This window comes from Eucalyptus grandis, chromosome 5, assembly GCF_016545825.1.
Source record: "Eucalyptus grandis isolate ANBG69807.140 chromosome 5, ASM1654582v1, whole genome shotgun sequence".
Classification (NCBI taxonomy): Eukaryota; Viridiplantae; Streptophyta; class Magnoliopsida; order Myrtales; family Myrtaceae; genus Eucalyptus; species Eucalyptus grandis.
In genome coordinates, this window is record NC_052616.1 from 46,269,790 (window position 1) to 46,285,709 (window position 15,920).

Below are 15,920 nucleotides of genomic sequence, written 5' to 3' on the forward strand. Positions count from 1 at the left end.
TTGTTGGGTTTCATTTAATATGCTTCGTTAATCACGTTCAAGAGCAGGATTATTCAAATTTAAAATTCCAAAAAGGAAGGCGAGTTTGTTTAGCTAGGCGACGAAATTTTAGTCTTGGACATTTCAACGAATTTTAACGGGGGTGAACAGCGTTGACCACAAAAGTGGAGGTCATAATGAGGACGTAGGATTATAACGTTAATGACACGTGGGAAGAAATTTGTAGGAAATCTTCCATAGAAAAGCGAAAAATAAAAAATAAAAAAAAAGAAAATTTATTTTTCCCAAAATTCAGAGTGAAGGAAATCTTTGATTAAGGTTTTTTTCTTTAATTTGTCGTGTAATTTTGATAAGTCGACCACCTTACTATAAGGTCCTCTTTTATCTCTACGAAATTATTATATTGAAGAGCTCAATAGACTGAGGTTACTAACAGTGCTTAGGAGAAAATGTTACTGATAATTTTTTTTTTTTTGAATATGACAATGGTGATTTGTGAATAAAATTTACTCAAAATTTGACATGTTGATATGTTTGATATGACCTCTGTAGAATTTGATTTTGTTTCACGAGGAATGAATCAAAACCTAACTTTGTCCTAGTAATAAACAAAATCGACTCGAGCTAATGACATAAGTTAAAATAGAGATGAGAATTGACATTTATGGAGAAAGCGCTAAAATGTATCAATATATAGAGAATAATAAATTGTCTTGTTTTAAGAGATCTCAATCTTCTTGTCCCCTTAGGATGAGGATTCTCTATCACAATGCCCTCAATTGTTTATGGTACATATGTCTATACATTTGAACAATGGATAATGCTATTCCATTCTTTTTTTTTAGCTTAAAACATGCTCTTTTATAGTTCCTTGACCAAATTAAACTTTGACTTTGATTAAGAGGATATCCAAAAAGAAGATTAAGATGTTATAAATTTGGGAAAATTACCAAAAAAGTCATAAGCCTATTGCAATTTTTTCAATTTAGTCATAAATTTTTTTTTGACCAACCCAGTTCTAAACTTTTTGTAATTGTGTCAATCTAGTCCATTTAGCCTAATTTAGCCAACCGGCGCTAATGTGGATGCCGGCAAGCACAAGTAGACAATTTTTTAGTAAAATTTTATTTTTTAACTTTTTATTTTTCCTTTTTTTCTCTCTTTTTTCTTTCCTCCTCTCTCCTTTTTCCCCTTGCTCTAGCGATGGGCTAGAGGAGAGGGTCAATTGCCGACTAGTGGCAAGGCTGACCTCGCCTAGTGAGGCAAGCTTGCCCAACCACTGGCAAAGCGAGCTCGCCACTGGCCAACAACTAGCCCTCTCCTTTGGCCGGTTGCCAAAGCAAGAGGAAGGAGAAAGGAGTGAGAAAAAAAGAAAAGAAAAACTAAAAAAATAAAATATTATTAAAAAATTGTGCGCTAGCTTTGGCCGGTCAAATTTGGCCAAATGAACTAAATTGGCAAAAAAAAAAAAAAAGATTTAGGACTAAATTGGAAAATTTGCAATAAATGTAGAATTTTTTTGGCAATTTTTTCTTATAAAGTTACGGAGCGTTGTCAGAAAAAAGAAAAAAAAGAAAAAAAGGGCGTGGATTTATCGAGGAGAATGGAGTCGTGGTGGTTCTTCTCTGCCTTTCTTGAACGAAAGTGATTGATTTCATTTATTAGGTCATTCAAAAAGCGAGTTGATACGGCCTTTTTAATTTCTCATTTTATGGACACTAACCTCAGAACGTTTTGGTGCCTGTGGAACACAGTACTTCTCCATTGAAAAGGTGGCCAGAACAGAGGAAAATCCCTGGAACAGACGATACCGGCCCATTGAAGACCTTGACCTGAACACCTCAATCGCACCGATCTCGAATGAACCAAGAGCTGCCGAAGGAGAAGAAGCAGTAGCTCCGGCACTGCCAATGCGACAATTCAAGCACCGCGACGGAGATACCGAAACCTTAGCGGCTAATTTCTCTACAGGCTCTTCTGTACTGTACAGAGAATACTTAAATGTTGCTAGTGAGGGGACCTCTAGACAACCGGATGCTTCGACGGGAGACGACCAGCAAATCGACTTCGATAGCTACTGCAGAGGTCTCGAAACCCTTACTTCTATGGATCCACACACTTATTCCCTCTTGGATCAGTGTTGGATAGGCAACAGCGGCTCAACATAGAAATGATAAACCAAGCCATGGACTACATAAATTCTTCGATTACAAGGAAGGCCAGTACCGAATGGTACCCGGAATTTTCTTTCATCGAATTCAGTTTTTTACAGTTGTTCAAGTCAGGTCTGGATTTTGATTCTCTTCTAATCCTGATTGAAATCTGCAGCCACAATTCAGTTTCACTTCTGATTCAATTTCATGTAGTAACTTTGCTTTCTTACCAAGTATTTAACCGTTAACTTCAGTGGTTCAAGCTCTTTAAATTTTGAGGATGACAACTGGAGGATAGACTAGCAGAGTATGAAGAGTAATGCCTAGCAATAGCATATCACAACTCCATTACAATACCATCTCTCACAGGAGTTCGTGATATTATCACTTTTGAACCCTGAAAACACTTGAAAAGCATAGATAAAAAAGACAGACTACAATATTCAGGTGGAAATTTATCTGTTAATGACTTGAGATGATGATAAGCCATCCACAGATTTTGCCCCCTGCGGAAAGAGTAGATCGCCCTTGGCCTTGGACCACAGTCAGAGAGAATATGAAATGACCTAATGTTAGAATAACCGGTAGGCAGTTGCTGCTGCTGCTCAGCCTAGAGCAATGAACCTACTCCTGAATATAATGAGTAAAGGACCATGAAAAGCAAAGAGAGAACTCATAACGGGGTGAAAAAGTGCATCTGTATTCAGTTTTTCGAAAGTACATGTTTGCACATCTGAAAGAATTGAAAATTATAAATAAATGTGTTTAAGTATTTTAATCCTGGGTAAAGCCCATGAGAGAAAAATAAGCTGAGATGAGACCCAAAAATTACAGACCAAAATCTCATGAGCAGAGAGACAAGCTGGGGTGTCCTATTGTTGGCGTTACAGTTCTTCGAAAAATTTGCCTGTCTCGCTTCTCCAAAGTCATGCATGAGTAACCTTGAAAATTGTCAGCCTTGGCATTTACACTTGATGAGACCATGGGACCGTATCAGCGAACTTTTTCTTTCTTGGTCTGATCATTTGGCACTAAATTAAGATCCTGCATTTGACTGTCAACTGAAACCAATCCGGTTTGTGCCAGAAACCTGCAGAAAAATTACCCTGTCCTGAGAACAACACTTCAAAGATAAAACAAGCAAAGCTTATCTCCCAGCCAATGATAAAGTTTGAGACTAAAGAACCAAAAAACCAGATTCATTCGTGTCGGTTGTTAGCACAACTACTCCAGAAGATAATCCAAAGAAACGAAGAAAAGGGAGGGAATAAGCATTTATTGGACGATAATGAAAATGGGGCAAAACAAATTATCTCTGGAAAAGAAAATGTCTTCTCCCCAGTGACCAGTTTGGTGGGCTAGGAGGGTTCTGATAACCTGCATTTTAGCTTTACGCTGCAATGGGACACTAAGAACAAGTTCTGATTGTCTACGGCGGCCTAGTTAGAACATCCTAGCAATATATAAAAATTTCAATTACTGAAGCACGTTAAACTTTGCAGAGAAGTCAGTCACTTCAAACGTTCCGTTTGTTTCTGACAACAACCTGCAATGCACAAACTGATGGTAGCAGAGCAGGGACAGTGGTGAAGAAGAGACTTGGATTTTCAGAGATGGAGTGCAATAAGGAACAGAGGAACATTGGTGAAGCATGATTTCAATAAGATTAAGATGGCAAATGGACATAAATAGAGGAGATGGATCAGACAGGAAAGTGAGTCACTGCAAGTGACCCAGGTACAAAGACAAGTGAAAATGAAATGGCCACAAAGTGCAGTTTTGGAAAGCAGATGCTATTTTGGAAAATTGGTTGTTGAAACATTCAATAATTGCTCCCACTACCCGTTGAAGCTCTGGAAATAGCAGCAGTGGTACAAAAGAGCGTTTGGTTATTGCCCCCATCATCACATCTTGGAAGAGCTAAAGCAAACTGACATCTAAATGAAAGGTCAGAAGTAACCATCCAACTGTAGTGTCCATTCCTAATTTATTAAGAACCATGAAGAAAAGGAGAGATGGGGTGGAAGGAAAAGGGACCCATCATCCCTGGGCCGTCAAATACCTGAGAATTTCCACATAAAATCCTATCTGCCTTGTTATTCTTATGGTGTTAGGATACATTAGGCACACTCAAATTTTGCATTTCCCCAGAACTGGAGGCAAGAATTCTACATGACACAGAGCAGCAATAAATTGAACTGCACTGGGCAATACAAAATAAATGGACAACTGATATTGCACTTATCATTCCCCGTCTAGATGTAGCTGAAATTTTCAGTAGAGTTATTTACATGCCAAGCAATAACCAAGTAAGATATGAGATTGAACATAGACAAAACTTAAGGATCTAAATCTTAATCAGAGCACGTGTCTCCAGTTTAATCCCTTTTCGGTGTCTCTATTAATTTTTTCGTTTGGTGAGAAGGTGTTTAGTGTTTCCAGATTTAGGTGACCTAGGACTGTCAGACTTGCCACATGAGCTGTGGAAGCTTATTTTTGGGAGAAAGACAAGTTAAAGATGCAGGTGTGGTATATAGTAAATGGGAGAAAGCGGAAAATCAGCTAATAAGGAAACAAATGGAAGAAAAGACACTAAAAAGGCCACCAATACAACATCCAAGAACCTTCGGCAGCATATACGTGTTCCATTTTCAAGTGCTTAACCAGAAAAAATCTCACATTCAAGCAACTCTGTTTGCTTCTACAACTTCAACCGTCACAATGGCTTCAAGTTTAACCAAACATACTATATTAGTGATGCAGCAAGAAGACTGGACTCAGCACCTATCACTGCACCAGTTACTTCAATTAACCATATGTAGAAGACAAAATTTCCCTTAATTTAGATGAAGGTTTGACTCAGGGGTGCAAAAGCAATAGATGATATAAAAAGACAAATATGGTTAATTTTATCCAAAGAATATCATAAGTTCCACTTCCATTGCCATGAACTTGTCTAAAGGGAAAATGCAACCATGAATGTACATTATCAAATCTTCGAAGTTGTCATTTCAAAGAACACACCAGCTATCAATTTCCTATGAATTAGCAAGACCAGGAGGCCACCCAATCAACAAACCCATAGTCGTTTCTTCTTTACCCTCCTTGTCTCCCCATATCCACCAACGGTATTTTGGGATCTTAGACACCAGTACACCAATTACATTGAATAGGTCCAAAAGATCATTAATAGATTTCCCAATTTTATCAGGTGAAGTTCCCAGGAATTTATCCAATATAGTAGAATAAAAAATGGAATGCCACCTACATTTACAGAGCATAAAGCTAGTCCAGAAACTTTATTTACCATAGTCGATTTAATTGTCAAACCTTTTCCCTTGTATATTCTAAAAAAAAAAAAAAAAAAAAAAAAAAAATGCTAAATCCGGCAGATTCATCTCCCGTCAACAATTATTAATTGAAAGTGGATGTCCCCAGAAAAATAGTAGACCATACATCTGCTACAGATTAACAAGAGATGAATCAATGTGTCTCTGCAGATGCAAAGTGTGTTTGAAAATCAAATGAAGCGCTGAAATTGAAGCCACCGTCAATTATTCTTCCTCTAAAAGGGGGTCTAGACCTAACAATACCATCTCCATTCCCTGAAATTGCCAACTAAAGAAACTTCAGAGTTTCCATCTACTTTCTCCAGACAAGATCCAAAGACCAAGGCAAGATTTCCTCTAGTCAATGGAAACCATATTCTTCAAAAGCAGCATCAATCAATCAATAGCAAAACCAAAGTCCAACCAAATCTTGCACGTGGATTTCAACTACCCTGTCTTACAATTACCATAACATAAGCAAACAAACATGTTGGGAAGCCGAACTGAAACCAAGTATCTCATAATGGGAAGTCCAAATCCATCAGCATGCCTCCTTGTCTAATTGCTTATACCAAGCACTCACTAAATAATTTCAAGCCAATGGGTATACTAATTCGTCCTTCTTTAACTCTAATTACCCAAAGTGAGACTCCATCTCACTTCGCCTTTCACTCATGCACCCTAACAAGTACAATCTATATCCAAAAGGCTGAGCCCCAATCAAAAGACATGGAAGCAACATCTGCAAGAGCACAAGCAGCTGAATATTACCAGCTAAGAAGCGAGAACAGAGCGAGCGTGATCATCACGAGGAACGACACGTGGAGGGTCAACCAAGAATCGCTCGAAGAGAAGGCCAAGCCCATCATGACGGCCAGCGACCCACCCAGCATCACGAACGCCATCTTCAGCGCGTTCCACGTCGGACCCTGAAATCCAAAAGGCAAGAAACAAAGGAAAGAACATCACTTTCCTTGAGCGCCGAAGTCAATGACCCTCTCCTGCGCTCGCCGGAATTCGAAACCGTACGTTGACTCCCGGCGCGAGAGCGCCGAGCAGGACCGCCGTCGCCGGCGACACGTCGCCCTCCTTCGCCGGCGGCTTGTCCTCCATCTCCGATCGATCCGGGCGCCGGCTGTGATGACGTCACTCCTGCAGCTTGAATCGAACGAGACGAGGGCGATGGGCTTTTGCTTGAAGTTGTTTCCGTCGATCTGATGAGCAACCTCCACGGGCTTTTCTTGATCTCCCCAGTACTTTCGGGCTCCAAAGGTTTGATCAAAAGTAGTTAGCCAAATTTCAGAGGGGACCAGAAAAATTTCATAATTATAAGAATGGCCCAATTTGAAAATGAATTTTCATTTTCAGCTCATCTAACAAAACTTTGTCATATTTTTGGCCTGACCCATTCAACATATTCCCACACCTTTATCTAATCGGCATATTCCCGCACCTTTCTCTGGTCGCCTTATTTGAGATGACAGATTTCTATCTGCTGTGGACAGATGTGACCTTGACGTAAGAACATTTAGGTGGTCTCGAATCTCATCTCGCAATACTGACTCCCAAATTTATTCTTGTGAAGAAAGGATTGGCTGACACTATTATGAAGCCATAAGGTTCGGACCACGTCGCAATGGCTCGAAGCAAAGAAAATGGCATTTTGAAATAGATTATTTCGGCCTCGAGACTGCTTGGATGAATATGCAAAATTAGGATCTGAAATGTGTTTTTTCCGAATGTTTGCAAAGCCAAACAAGCCCGCTGTCTGCATGCCTGACAGCTTCGACATCATGTCATAGAAAAGAAGATTAAGTAAAGACTATTGCAAGATATCGAGTTGAGTGGCTGATGAGTTCATGTATGCCCTTCCTTTCTGGTATTGTGGTTTGTCTGCTCCGGACATAGTACACATCCTATTCAGCCAAGCACTGTCTGGACACTTAAGTAGTCAACCATAAATGACTCACTCGTGACTTCACCAAACATGAAATCTAGCCTTTCCCACTAACAACGTGTAAAATGCTTTGGTGAAGATCACCTGCACAGGCCAAGGGCCAGGACTTAACCAAGTTATGCTATTTGCAGGGTGTTCTAGCACACTTGTGCCCCTGAATTTAAAAAATAAAGCGAGAGATCTAGCATTCGACTCATGCTTCTTAATGTGCAAATAGCGCTTGGAGTTCTATGTCCCTCCTTTCCCATGAAGGAAGAGACACCAACCTAATGATGCAGATGATGCAGTCAGAGCATTCATCTGATTTCCTGCTCATGACACAAGACAGAGAATTCAATACCTAGTCTACTTCCAAACAAGTATATCCAGCTTTGATAAGATCGCAACCGTGAAAGAAATGAGGAGACAGAACATGCATACAATGCAAATACTAGGCCAACAAAAGCCGAAATCTTGACTGCAGCAAGAAATCATTTCGATCAACATGCCCTCCAGGGCAAGAAACATAAACAACGTCTGAACATGCCTTTGGTTATCATTTCATTATCAACTAGAAGTGTTGTTTTGTCAGAAGACTAAAAGGTTTCTCTAGGTATTCTCTCAGCAATTACAATGTCCAAAAGGGACATAAGCAAATTTCAGATGCTTTAAATCTCACTACGAGAGAGTATGACCTTTCTTTCTTCCTAGCTGACTCTTCCTTGTCTACCTGTATCAGATCCGCTGTACAATGAGTTTTACATACATTTGCATACCAGGAAAATGGGTTGTGACTGGCAAGTCTTTCGAGTGATTAATCAGACGAAAGTACACACTCCAGCTAAGTAATTGCCACAGCAAGCCACTCGAGAGGCAATACGATATCCGCTTTATCTCCTAGAATGTGGGACCTTGCAGGTTAGGATCCTGCTGGAGCTGCCACTCTCTCTCTTTAAGGTACTGCAGAAGTATCTCCTGATCATCTCTTGGTTCCACTGTCACAGCACCGCAACCATAAGGACTAGCTCGATAATACGCATGAAAGACTCTGTCCTTTGGCTCGTCCACTCCGTAAAAGGCAGGAAATCTGGGAGTCGCAGCCTGGTGATTTGAGTATACTGTTTGGTTAGAGTACGAGGGAGTTCCCCAGGAGTTGATTGGATCGATTTGAGGGACACCAAGATGATAAACATTTCCAATGTTTCCAGGGCCATGGAGACTAGGACTCAACATTTGAACATTATTGCCCTGGTGGAGATTGTTGATTTCTCTGAACTGGCGGAGCCATTCTGAAGAACTCATTCCGCACTGTATGGGGTATACATAGTTAAAGCCGGCGACACCAAGACTAGAAGCATTAGGGGCAAGAGGAACAGCATAATTTGAATAGCTCTTCCCAGGTGATGCGTCAAGAAAATTCTCAGTTAGCCCAATTGTCGCATTTGTCCTGTGATCAGAGAAACTAGATGTATTCGCTCCGCTAAACCAAACAGCATCATCCGGCAAAAGAGGCGCTGAAGGCACAGGAGTGGAATGAAGAGGAGAAGGATAATGGGTTATTACGGATTCATGGCAAGAACCAATAACTGGGTTCTGAGGCTCGCTAGTTTTGGTAATGGAGAGATTGGCCAGCGATTCAGAAGCTACTTCCTCTATAGGAGGTAAGTGATGTTTACCCAAACCAATCCCTTTCTCTTCATTCACGTTCAAGCTTCCTCTGTTGAGGACCCACGCATTTAGTGAGGGAGGCCCAGCACCGGTAGAGATTGACGATGCAGGAAAGAAGTTTGCCACATCACCAAAAATTGGCGGCGGCGGGTGCTGCTGCTTGAATGGCTCATTGCGCCTGAAACTATTGTTGTTGGGCTGGAAATTAGATGGTTCACTGTGCACAGGGTTCTGGGCTATGAGCAAAGATGTGGCACGACGCAAGCATTCATCAGGCGGTGCTGATTGATCCATTAGTTCTTCATGGGAGTCTCTTTTCTTTGTGACGTAATTATGAAGTGGAGCCGAGTTGTGTCTTGTCAGAGGCTTGAACAGAATGACTTCCTCCTCCTCCAAGGTAACAGATCTTCTCGGACTTTCTCTGAGGACTTCTTTTCCTCGTTCTTCAGTGACTTCACTCGTCTGTGCTGGAGAAATTTTTAGTTCTGGACTAGTACCTGTCATGGATCTATCTTTTTCCAAGCATTTCATCTCCAAAGACTCGTTTGACTCCAGCTCATAGAATTGTCTTCTCGGCTTATCATACTGGATCCACCTGTGATGATGACCAGAGCCCTCAGCAATCCTAATGGCAGCAATAACAATTCGATGGGCTCGGCACGCTTTTCCTCTTCGATAGTCGGTGCTATTTTCCCAATGAGCTGAGAAATCTAGCAGAACATGTGTGTGTGCAGCAGGTGCAAAGCCTCTCAACTCGTAATCTTCCCAAAGAGCACAATCTTGAGACTTAACTTCGCCCACGTGAGAGTGCATGAGGTTTACTAGGCAAATAAAGCTCTTATGGAAAGACGACAGAGCCGCTTCACTCTTTTCATCGGCCCCACAGAGAGCCTCTTCTTCAGGTAGATTTGCCAACCATTCCACAAACACAAGAATAGCTGGTAAAAGAGGGCAGGAATCCCAGGGACTGGCCTTCATAACTCGATCAACGAGCCGATTCACATATGTAAAAAGAGCCATCACAGCATGGTCTCTCAAGAGGGGCGGTGGCCTTTCCTTTTTGTCTTCCAAGTTTGTCATTACTGGGCTCTTGGGAAGGTCTTGGATGACAAAGATGAAGACACAAATGGCTTGGACAGCTCGAAATGGGCCTGTTCTTGTTGGATCCATAAACTGATACGACTCCAACGCATCTTCTAGATTAATGTTGTCCACATCTAACAAAGCTTCCAATTGTCCTTTTGTAGAAGAAAAGGCTCTCAAAAAGTCATCCAAACTGCTCAAACAACAGAGTAAAAGAAAGGAGAGTACATAAGCATTCTGAGTCTGATGAAATACAAGACAAAGATACCATAGAACTTATCTTTGTCAGAACAGACGCAGCATGAGCAATGCACACAATAACAATACACTTCAGTAGAACTATTACCTGGATCTTACATAGAAGAAACTTATCAATATGACGAAAAGATACCATAAGTTTCCTCCTAAGCAACCACCTTCCTCTGTAGATAAATTGCAGTTCATCACATCATTGCCAGATTGCAACTTAGTCAGAACTTTTCTTCTTTCAGACAGTATCAAAAAATCGAATGAGGCCTCAGCAGAATGGGAATGCAAAAGAGCTGACCTGCTCTGCATAGTCGTAATGAGCAATTTAGAACCACAAGGAACACTGGAGAATGAGGATTATCATGGCAAAAGGTGTCTGAGCAAACAGAAAGACATTTTACCTTCTCTAACAGTAACATAAGGTTGTTCCGTGCATCCGGGAAAGGTTCTTTAACGGCCAAACTTCTTATACAGTGATACAAAGCAAGGAACTCGTCACCTACGTATGTCGACAGTAATGCCAACTATAGACAATACTAATTGGTTACGATACAATATATGTCTGAATATTTTCAGTTCAAATTGAATCCAAGAATAATTACGAGGGATAGACGAAAGTAAGACAATATACCTGATTATGTGGGTTGCCACTATCTGGCCAAATTGTCAATGCTTCCAAGTAATGAGCTGCTGCAATAGACCAGTTACGGTTTTGATCGTCGGGTCTTTCATAAAGCTCTCTGTATCTTGCGAGATCCCCAAGGCAAATTAGGAAGCGATGGCATAAAAATTGGCATTTCTTTATCCTCTTCTGATCAACATTATTTACAATGCCGCTGTTTCTCTGGAACAAGGCATCTTCAGGAATTCCATGACATCTTTGTACCTTTACAATAAGACTTTTGTAGAAATTAGTTGCTTCTGACAAGAATAACTTGATTCCTTCATTGTAATCATCAGTGCTTCTTTGTGCATTGGTAACATTCTGTGGCACCTCAGAATTCATACAACTAGAAACTTTCTTTATTTGTTTACGAAATTCATCAATATGCTTATAGTGGAGCTTCCACAAAGAATACTCGATATCTTGCAAATCCGCCTGCTCAGAGTCTTTCAGGATGCTCTTTTCGTAAACTGAACAGACTTGGTGATACAAGTGTTTGACATCAGAATGCAATAGACCTTTCAAATTGATCGATGCCCATAACAGCTTTTCAGTGTTAGATACCTGGAAGCATCAAATTATCGTAATCAACCATAAAAATTCAATAAACAGAGCATAACAAGTGCATGGTTTCTCAAGAATTACCTCAGCAAGCGAATTTTCTATCTGTTTTTGATCTTTCTGATGGTTTATTGGCCTAGCATCCATAGTTAGAGTCAAAAGACTTCTTCAAAGGAACTTCGTCTTCTCTGGGACGTTAGCAGTATTCTGATGACCTACATGACAATTGAATGATTCAGGTCAGTGACACGTCTCCATCAAGAACAGAGAGACAATAGACTTGAACACCCACTTGCACGAGTAAATTGGGAAATTCAAGCCTTCAACATTGACCCCAGCTCTTAACCACTCGATCTCGGGACGCTAAGAAAAATCAAAACGTATTGGAGTAAATCAAAGATTCGCCGAGAAAATAAAAAGATTCACCATCTGGGTCTTATGCCGAAGCACTTGCTAAACAAAGGCGAGAGAATTCGCAACTCTACTGACCATCCAATAGAACAAAAAAATGTACTGAAAGAGAATTCTCTTTCAGATGATCATACAAACAAAAGCGTTGAAAAGCAATCAGGCTCAACTGGTTGGCTACAACTGAATTTCAGGTTCAACAAATGACAAGAATTTTCTTTCCCATGGACATTGAAGCAAGTAGAAGCGAGCATCACGGAAAACAACAAGAGTCTCCAAGAACCCACAAGAATTGTAGCACAGAGCGTCAAGCGCAAAAGACAGCCACCCACCAAGGACAGTCCTCATGCTCCTTAAAAGATCTCGAAACAAGAAGAGGTAAGACATGAACTTTCCAAGAAAGTTCCCAGACAGCATGGATCAACATACAAAACCAACTGCAAAGAACCCTTTAAAATTAGGTAACTAACCCACCCAATCCAGGTTCCGGAAGCAGAGCCAAACCAGCAAATCAGCAAGAGCTCAGCACTCGTGAGCACGACACCAAGAGAGAGAGCAAGAGCCAGAGAGAGAAAGAGAGTGATAGATGCTGAAAGAATCTACAACCTTCAGAGAGAAACAAAAGAAATTGATGAACTTGGCCACCTTAACTGCTTCAGCAGCGAAACAGACAAAGCAAAAGGTGGCTGATGATGACGACGAGAGACAAAGAGAGAGAGAGAGAGAGAGAGAAAGAGCTCAACCCCAAAGGCTAATCTTGCCCAATTTCACTTTTGTCTTCTTGGTCTTTCTCTGCTTGTTTCTTGATTTCAGTTCAAGAACTTCTTTTTTGTGCCCCTAATTCAAGAACCTCTTCTTTTTCAATTCAAGAACTTACCTCATTAAAAAATTAAAATTTTTGCAAAAGTGGGGAATAAATTAAAGCGACCCATCATCAATCATCATCCGTTTCTCTGACCAAATGCCCTCTAAGAGAGAGAGAAAGAGAGAGAGAGAGAGAAAGAATCACTTGCAGACTAAGCCAAGACTCCATCTTTGTCCCTATTGGAACTAGAGCACTGCTGCCTACAGCGCCCTCGCTAGGATCACGTTTCCGGGTCCAGACGGCGGCCAACCGCGGCCGTCCGATCCGTGCGGGCGCATGCCCATACGGTGGGGCCGCGGAGCAGGGGAGGGGAGCTCCCCCCACGGGTGGGGCAAGTCCATTGCATTCCGGATGGTGGTGGGTGGTTGGGCGAGAGGGTGTGAATTTTCAGAGGGTCTTTGACCTGTCAGGACCCGTATTTGTGGATAATTACAATTCCTCCCCCATTTAATGCGCGCAAGACAAGTGGATCCTTGCAGAGAAGGACACATTGCAGAAAGATGTTTGACTTTTGTCAATTTTATAAGAAAGAAATAGAGGAGGAAACGATCCGAGAATTATTGGATGGGATACGCAATTATGTGATCCGAGTTGGTGCGGTCCATTTATGGATAGCTAGGTTGTGGGGACGTAGGGGGTGATGAGGCCAATCGTGTTATCCAGAAGACACGAATTACGTATGAAAATTTGTGAATTATGCAGGACTAATTTGGCTTTATTTGGGAAAATCGATGGACTAGATTCGAATAAATTAAAATTTTATATATCGCATTACATGTGTTGATGATGTAGGGGCTTGTGGTGACTATCTCATTCGTTTGATCAAATTAAAAAAAAAAAAAAAAAAAACTACAAGAAACATTTAGGAATAGTCATTAAGGTTGCCCCCATAACCACCCTTTCCGTTTAGGAAGAGGGAGGTGGAAAGCGGGGATGCATGAGCGAGAGAGTAAGTTTTACAACAACCAAAACAAAACAAAAAAACAGTTAGGAATAATTCAAGGACTATGTCCTTTGCAGAGAAGGACACATTTGTTGAAAGCCATTTGACTTTGTCAATATGAGAGAAAAATTGCACAATTTGAAAATTGTTGCATGTGATGCGCAATGACATGACACATGTAGGTGCGGTTCACTAATATCTCGTTAGATTTTTGACGTGATGAGTCAATCATATTATCTAGAAGGTGTGAATATGTATGAAAATATATGAATTGTGCAGAATGATTAATTTGACATATGTAAATCATATAGAAGGATTGATTTGACTCTAGTGGGGTTGAACATTTAGAGATTACATTGCATATTTCACAATGATATAGGGCTTGCAGTGACTCTCTCCCATGTTTGATCAAACAAGTTATATCTAACATTTAGAAAATAATTAGTGGCCACCCTTCCCATTGAGGAAAGAACATGTGGATAATTCGATTCCCCACCTTCTCAAGAGCTTGGGTGAGAGGTGAAAATGTGTGAGTAAAAGAGTAAGGTTTCGTTACCTGTGCATAAAACATAACAGACATAGTAACTTGTAATATAGATATATGATAAGTCCAAACAAAAAAGATATTTAGAAATAATTCAAGAACCTTATTGAAAGAATTGAAAAGATTTCATTTTGAGGATTTAATTTTGACCAACAGCCAAATGGGTTAGCCTCCCATCGATAGGGGTGTCGAATAATAAAAAAAAACCAAACTGATTTGAACTGAATTTTCATACGTTTTTAGGATTTGGGTTTTGGTTTGAATAATGAAAGAAGACTGTTCTTGATAGGAAATTACGTACATAATATGATAAAACTAGTTTGGATAGTTTTGGTTATGTTTGGTTAACTAAATCAAACTAAAAATTGTTCATCTTCTTAATATTACAATTCACATAATTTTTCTTCTTTTTCACTAAATCTTTTTTCAATATTTCAAAAAAGAAAACATAACCAAAATGAGTCTTCGATTCAAGTTATATTTATTTGGGGGCGCAATTCAATTTAATGTTAATGCACACTCAACTGGTTCAGTTCGGTTTAGGTTTCCTGAAAATCTAAATCGAACTAGATACTAATTGAATGATTACGTGAAGGATCGTAAAAATCACGTCATTACGTGGGATCAATTTTTGTCAGCTTTGAAGTAATTTACTTAAGACAAAAGGCAGGATCCCAATTAAAAAAGTGCCATGATCCATATTCATGTGTGAACTCAATTTACATAATTTGATGATAAGGTAAATGAAAAAAAAATAATATACGTGATTTGGTGCATCGATTGAGCACCTGACAATGACAAGCTGATAGTGGAATTATTTAATGCCATTGACTGGAAAATCTTATATTAATTTATTACAATCGGCCTTCGCATCCGAGAATCGTTGAAAAAGGAACGCTTGCCGGGGGCAAAATTGAAAAGAATAATTAAATGAGGCGGAAAAATTGAATACAATAAGGAAAAAATCGCGGAAGCTTTCAATGCGCAGTCGTGTACGATTACGCGTGATAAACGATGAGCTCCTGGGTCCCATGGAACGGACTTCCTAGGTGCAAAACTTTTAGATAAAACATTATTATAAATATCAAATCACTGCTCATAACGTATTCACCTGAAATTACTTTTCGTACTATAAAAAATTTCCAAAACTAACACCATGGCCCATTCATCCAAAACTTTTTCATACACAATTTTTGAATTAAGTTTTATCTCATAAAATTTCTAAAACAAGCACCCCTTATCTAAATCCACCCTCTGTCAAATTCATACGTGCCAACAAAAGTGGATTTTTCATATTAAACCCGTCACTTTCCATGTTAGATTTGTCTATGTGTCGACACATGTGCACTATAATGGAATATCAAATGGTGAATTTAGGTTAGAGGAATCGGTTTGGATAGTTTCGCAAGGCGAAAATTAGCTTGAAGTAAACATTTCAATTGGTACCGATCTTTAATTTTTTGTTAGAAGAAATTAACTTCCGGATGTACCAACTTGAGATTCAAAAGGTATTAACC

The 15,920-nt window shown here is 40.0% G+C and overlaps 2 protein-coding genes across 10 annotated transcripts; both read right to left on the reverse strand.

The window, feature by feature from the left end:
- Window positions 1–2,829: 2,829 nt before the first annotated feature.
- Window positions 2,830–6,759, reverse strand: LOC104445260. The gene is made up of 3 exons (XM_010059092.3): window positions 6,512–6,759; window positions 6,254–6,411; window positions 2,830–3,243 (listed from the first exon to the last, which is right to left on the reverse strand). Exons 1-3 carry the CDS (start codon window positions 6,593–6,595, stop codon window positions 3,147–3,149), a joined length of 339 nt encoding a protein of 112 aa, XP_010057394.1. The 5' UTR covers window positions 6,596–6,759; the 3' UTR covers window positions 2,830–3,146.
- A 1,121-nt stretch (window positions 6,760–7,880) lies between these two features.
- Window positions 7,881–13,028, reverse strand: LOC104445261 (protein SMG7L). 9 transcript variants are annotated; one of them, XM_018874588.2, is made up of 7 exons: window positions 12,795–13,028; window positions 12,526–12,657; window positions 11,728–11,858; window positions 11,050–11,646; window positions 10,820–10,942; window positions 10,516–10,721; window positions 7,881–10,362 (listed from the first exon to the last, which is right to left on the reverse strand). In XM_018874588.2, exons 3-7 carry the CDS (start codon window positions 11,788–11,790, stop codon window positions 8,316–8,318), a joined length of 3,036 nt encoding a protein of 1,011 aa, XP_018730133.2. In that variant the 5' UTR covers window positions 11,791–11,858; window positions 12,526–12,657; window positions 12,795–13,028; the 3' UTR covers window positions 7,881–8,315. The 9 variants fall into 9 exon arrangements, with proteins under 9 accessions (XP_018730133.2, XP_010057399.2, XP_010057398.2 ...); XM_010059097.3 differs by lacking the exon at window positions 12,526–12,657; XM_010059096.3 differs by lacking the exon at window positions 12,526–12,657 and having other exon boundaries at window positions 12,658–12,797.
- Between the last annotated feature and the right edge of the window lie 2,892 nt (window positions 13,029–15,920).